The sequence below is a fragment of the Habropoda laboriosa genome, unplaced genomic scaffold, assembly GCF_001263275.1.
Source record: "Habropoda laboriosa isolate 0110345459 unplaced genomic scaffold, ASM126327v1 scaffold42, whole genome shotgun sequence".
NCBI lineage: Eukaryota > Metazoa > Arthropoda > Insecta > Hymenoptera > Apidae > Habropoda > Habropoda laboriosa.
The window spans coordinates 953,748-960,271 of record NW_017100181.1 but is presented as its reverse complement, the minus strand read 5'-3'; the positions used below and the strand labels follow the sequence as shown (position 1 = coordinate 960,271).

General features: G+C 34.0%; 1 protein-coding gene across 1 annotated transcript in view; it reads right to left on the bottom strand.

Moving 5' to 3' along the window:
• Positions 1–1,602: 1,602 nt before the first annotated feature.
• The window catches only part of LOC108579107 (neurocalcin homolog), a 231,638-nt gene continuing 226,716 nt past the window's right edge, over positions 1,603–6,524 (bottom strand). The window contains exons 4-5 of the mRNA XM_017942551.1: positions 5,725–5,913; positions 1,603–1,803 (exon numbers count right to left, since the gene is read on the bottom strand). Coding sequence (XP_017798040.1) covers positions 1,603–1,803; positions 5,725–5,913 — 390 coding nt within the window. The remainder of the gene's footprint in view (positions 1,804–5,724; positions 5,914–6,524) is intronic.

Here is a 6,524-nt window from a genome sequence, read left to right as displayed (position 1 = left end):
GATTTTCGGATCCCACAATAGAGATTTAAATAGTTAACTTGTAATTTTACAAAAATTTCTGGTGATTATTTAAATTAGTTTACATTTGTGATTAACATTCAAAGTTACAGAATAAGTACAGTTTGCTGTTGTAAAATATGTGGATATGCCAATATTATATTGTTTTCTGTTTCATATTTTTTCTATTCCTTACTAAAACAAAATAATGGTTATTTGAGCAAATATCATATACATTTTAAAAAGAATAAAATTCTACGAACATATTTTAACAAATAGATTAAAAGTTTTTTTACTTTTATGTGTCTTCCCAATGACCTTTGTTAATTAGGTGACTATTAATTGCTTAGATTCGTTGCTAATATAATAAGATACCATGCAAATAAGTCTTTTTTTTTCTTTTATAAGTAATAGATCTATAACAGTGTATTGCAAAATCAAAAATGTTTTTCCAGAATGATGAAAAGTAATGTACGTGTGCTACTGTATAATGTGAAATATCGCGTAAAATACGTAAAAATCACGTAACGCATTTAAAAATTAATTTACCTTTGAGCTGCGTATGACGGAGACTTGTGCTAAAGACGATGGCTCGAAAATACGTCGATGCATGAAGTTATTATTTAAGCATAATAAAAGATTGTGAACACGGGATTGAGTATACTACGAATATAAATGTATTACACCATTGTGCTAAGAAGAGAAGGTCAATGGTAGTAGTTAAAAACACATATTGTAAGCGCAATCGTAAAACAGAACTTTCATAAAGTAATTGTAAAAGTGCGTTTCGTAAAATTACGGATAATAATCACAATAACGTAGAACATGTTCATACTGTATTATTTACTGCGATCAAATAACTGAAGCGAACGGAAACGTAAATTTCAAAAACATATCAGAATATCATCGACAGTATCTAAGTAAAATGTCGGACGACGTAGAGTCCCGATCCTGGTTGTTAAGCCAGAATATCTCTTTCGAGTCTCTGCGTGTTCCGAGACAATTTTGCAAGATCATTCGTCTTTACGCAGCACACGAGGATCAGTACTACCGAAAACATACGGAACTTCTTGTTTTAAAACCGATCTGCTTACGAGACGAAGCGACTGGACTAGTCTTGTAGACTAGCTTGCGGTATGCGCAAGCGCCATGGGCCCGGAGACCCTGGACCAATTCGGGTACCGGTCCAATTCACAAAATGTCTCTCTTACATCTATCATCTATATTTTCGAGCAATAATTGCGTTCATAAAGATCTTTCACATGAAAACTTGTCAAAATGTTTTACTCGATATCCACTTTCATTTCTGGTCAATGATAAATAAATATTAGCGAGGAATTAATTTTACGAAAAGAATAGAAGACAAGAAAGCATATCACCGTAATGATACGGTACTACTGTACAAAAAAAAAAGAAGGAGAAACATTTATTTGTTCATAAAATGGAAAAGCAATCGAAATGCCTACTTTGACAAGTTTTCCAGTGAATTCTCCACGTGGATATCTCTTTATGACCGTAATATATTTTTCCATGGGACACTATCGGACCGGGTCCCGAGTCAGGTATATAGATGATATAATAATACTTGTGTAATAGCCCAGGGCCTCACTGAGCTTGTGCACTAGGATCGCACTGCAACAGTCGCACAATAGATGGATCACTTTTTGCACCCTCTATGAATTCGTCCAGCGATAACTTGCCATCCTTGTTCTTATCCATCTGCCGAAATATCTTATCGGTCCTTTTTTCCGGCGTGGACTCGTCCTCGGGCATTTTCATTACGGAACCCACCATTTTGTAGATCGCCTAATAAGGAAATCAATGTTTTATATAAAGTCAGTTTTACAATAGACGTTTGAAAATATTCATACGTGGATTCCAGTGATGATATGAGATTTAAGGAGATAAATTAGAAATTAAATTTTCGACAAATCAAACTCTTTTTCATTTTAATACTACTTTTTTTTTGCTAACGTTATTAAAAACGAAGTTATTTTAATATAATCTTAAAAGCTGCAACAAAATGAAGTAGATAGAAATGTTCCTGCAGTAGTGTGTGTTTCGAGTCGGACGGTAATTGAGAGCATGCATATAATCCATTTCAAGGATGATTCGTTACTTGAAAATAGTAAAAAAAGTTCATATAAGTACATATTTTATTTGACCTTTTGTACAAATTTTTCTCCGCCAGATATGTTTAAAATGACTACTTTGCATCTCGATAGTGCCGTTCAGTAATTGCCCGTACGGGCAACGTATTAGGGCATAAACAAATCGGCGGGCAACAGGCCATGCCTTCCCGGGTAACGGTGCATGTATTGTGCAGAGTTGGTAAATTGACAGACGGAAGGAATGCTGGTCTCATTGGTTGTAACAGACGCACTCATGCAGTCAGATTACACGCATTTATATTATTGGCCGAAACGGTCACATCTGTTAATCCATCGCGTGGCAGTGAGCGTCAAAGGTGGAGCGAGCAGCTTACTTCCTTTGCCCCTGTGCTATCTTGACTGCCAACTTACCAGCTTTGCACAGTATATAAGTGATGCAGTAACCATCGCCCATCTTAACACTTTGACGTCCGCTGTCACGTATACGTGACTTCATTTTTTTCTTTACCAGTAAAGCATTACATACATGATTACACTCTAATGTGCAGACGTGAGAGTGTTAAGAATAAAATTGTTTCGAAGATATGTAATACAAGCGTCTTTCCCTCACTCCGCTTTAATGTATGTGACATCATTAGCCCGCGACTTCGCCCTCAACTCTGCCCGCGGGCATAGACGAGCGCCCTTGCCCGCCTGAAGGTCTGCTGAACGGCACTGATATACACGGTGTCTTTTTTAACTGGAACACGGTGGAATATCTTGGAGAAGGAATTGAAGCTATCGAAAAAATGTTCTTACGAAAGTTGTTTAGTGTAATGGGGGATGATATAATGTGGCATAAGTAGTTTTTTTGTGGGTCAAGTAGTGGAGGGGATTTTAAGGTGAAGTTTATTTTGAGACGTTTGTTGAGACGAATTCAACCATGCGCCATATGAAGTCATTTCGTTTCATGAAAAATTATAAAATAGTGGAGAATCAGGGAATTAGGGCAACACATGTAAAACGAAATGACTTAATGTGGCATCTCGTTGAATTCCTCTCAACAGACGCTGTAATATTAAGAATAGGAAAACATAGCGTTCCATTAAAAAAGAAAAATTAACATAATTTTGAACTCTTCCCCAGTACTTCATCCACAAAGAAACTATTTATACCTCATTATGTCTCTCATTATATCAGACAACTTAGCTTCAGTTCCTTCTGAGATATTCCATTGTGTTCAGTTAAAAAATGTATGTATATTTGTAGAAATCTTTCCATTGATTTTACTGTTCTCTGGATATTTCTGAGTGTTGTTCAGATTCGATGAAAATCGTGTTTAACTTTTTAACAAAGCATGTCAATACTTTAGAAGGAGGTACGAGATGACCTTACTGTGACATTCATTTGCAAAAATATTTCAATGGAAGTAGTAGTAGCAATTTTTTTTTTTTTGGAAAAGATTATGAGACAAAATGTTTTCAACATTATAAGACAAAAATATAACTCGTACAGAATATGTCAAATACAATATATAAGTATATGTTTACTTGACTTTCTTTTATTTGTTATTTTTAAATTCATCCTTGAAGGTTGTTCTCCACATATGTGTATTTTGTGACAATCTGTACATATGCATATAATCTGTATTCTTAGAAATGATCAGATGATCAGTTTTACAATAGAAACATTAAATTTTGCATATACTGAAAAAATGTACTTTATTCTACTATCTTTGTGAGATTGTAAATCTATATGCACAGACACACAATACCTCAAATGAAAGGATACGGTGACAAAATATTTTGATACACGCAACCGGACATTTTGGCCAGGACATTCGTTGGATCTGAGTCCACTTAAATTTTTTCTACGGACTTAACGAAAGAATAATTTATACTCACGCCTATTTAATTCTGCAGAGGATTTAAAAGAATGAATTAGAGTACATTGTTCAACAGAAACTGTAAATCACCTTGATTCAGTCATGAAAACAATGATAAAAAACGATGCATGATGTATGTATTTGAAATATATAATGTAGCAGCATTTGAACATCTCCTTTAATGAAAACATTTATTCAGAAAATAAGTATCTAATGATATATTAATTTTTCAGGCATCTTACCTTAATATCGTTTTATGTAAAATGATGATAAAAATCGATGTATATGAAAAAAATATATTATACATTTTCACAAAAAAAAAAAAAAAAAAAAAAAAAAGGGCAGCAACTTGTACATATGACAGGTGTATTATTGCATTTACTGAGAGGATTTTCTCGTAGAAAGATATACATACATATCTCTTTAAATCGTTCAATTACTTTTTTTATTATGATTTTTGATAGCAACGAGAACAAGATATGTGGGTCGTATTAAAAGATGAAATTTACAAAAATAATTAAAAAAAAAAGGACAAAAACATTTCTTTTATTCAAACGTACATAAAAAGAAGATCTTTTAATATTTTGCAAAATCGTCCATCACGTCAAGGCAATGTGATTACAGGTCCAAATGCTAGACGATCTTTTGTTTCGCATAAATCATTTTCAGTCAACGATCAAGGTCTTGTTTCTGACATCGTCCAACCCGTTACACATCATTAATTAAACAGCATGATCCTTAAATGTATACTGCTGTTCGTAAGTATTACGACACCCGTTATGTTTGCGTCGAAAGTATTACATGATATAAATTACATTTCCTCGTCAAAGTTAGTCCCTTTGTTATATTTAGTAAAAATATATATAGTTATATTTATTACAAATATGTAAATGTATTTAGAATCTGAAAGTACAACGAGTAAATGGAAAGAATAATTTTTTTATTAGGATTTTAATCGTTTTGTAATGATTTTCTCGTATGTCAAACAATTTTACATTATACTTGTAATGACAATGAAGCTTGCTTCATATTCAGTAAATATATTTCGGTAGATTTCAGTAGAATTCAATAGATTTTAATCGATTTCCGTAGGTTTCGAAGGATTTCAATAGATATTAATGGAACACAGTAGATTTTAATGGAATTCAGTAGATTCCACTAGATTTTAGAAACTTTAGTAGATTTCCATAGGTTTCAAGAGGTTTCAGTAGTAGAATACAGTAGATTTTAATAGAATTCAGTAGATTCCACTAGATTTTAGAAACTTTAGTAGATTTCCATAGGTTTCAAGAGGTTTCAGTAGTAGAATACAGTAGATTTTAATAGAATTCAGTAGATTCCACTAGATTTTAGAAACTTTAGTAGATTTCCATAGGTTTCAAGAGGTTTCAGTAGTAGAATACAGTAGATTTTAATAGAATTCAGTAGATTCTACTGGATTTTAGAAACTTTAGTAGATTTCCATAGGTTTCAAGAGGTTTCAATAGATATTAGTAGGTTTTAGTAGATTTTAGTAGATCTCAGCAGAATTCAGTAGATTTCAATAAATTCCAGTAGAATTCACTAGATTCCAGTATGCTTCACATTCAATAAGTGTCCTAATACTTACGAACAAGAGTGTACATTTCTTTAAATATAATAAAAATTCAAAGTCCACTGTTTGATACTTTGTTTTTTTATTGCCCTTTGGAGAAGTATGCAATAATTTCGGCGTTGTAACCGTAATATATTCCCTAATCGATTCATTCTTACCGTCACGATTTCCAGCATTTCTTGCCGCGATATGTAGCCATTACCATCGAGGTCGTACATACTGAAGGCCCACTTTAACTTCTGTTCCAATTTACCACGAGATGTTACACTGAGGGCACATAAAAATTCTCGGAAGTCGATCGTCCCATCCCCATTTGCGTCGAACGTCCTAAACACATGTTCTGCAAACTAACCAAGACATACACGTGAATAGATGACCGCAAATTTCATAATTTTACCAATTTTGTTGTCATTAGAAAATTTAGTCACAGTTTTCATTTCAAAACCACTAACTGTTATTATTGAACTTAAAAATCCTTTTTTTTTGGTAATTATCTGGAAAAGGGAGCCTGAACACTAATTTCGTTGAATTTTGGATATGTTGTAGAGGGAAGGGTCCTAAGTTACGTACACTTTGTTCCAGGCGTGGGACGATCGTGGTTCAAAAGTTATGAGAAAAAGAAAGTTGTACATGTTACATTACATTTACTACAATATAAGTGATCAAAAATGAAATTGCATATGCATCCGCATAAGATTGCGATCCTGATACTGGTAAAGTATGGTTAATAAATTTTCTTTTTGTCATAAATGTTGAACCACGATCGTTCCACGCCTCTGACAAAGTGCATGTTACTTAGGACTCCGCCCTCTACAACAGAGGCGCTTAACTTCTTGCTCACGAGCAAATTTCCCCTCCCGAGGTTCCCCCACTATGCGACTGGGATGGTCTCGCTCGAGTTGGGGCGTGGCGGGAGGAGGACGCTAGGAGTCCTCCCACCACAACTCCAGCGACTGCC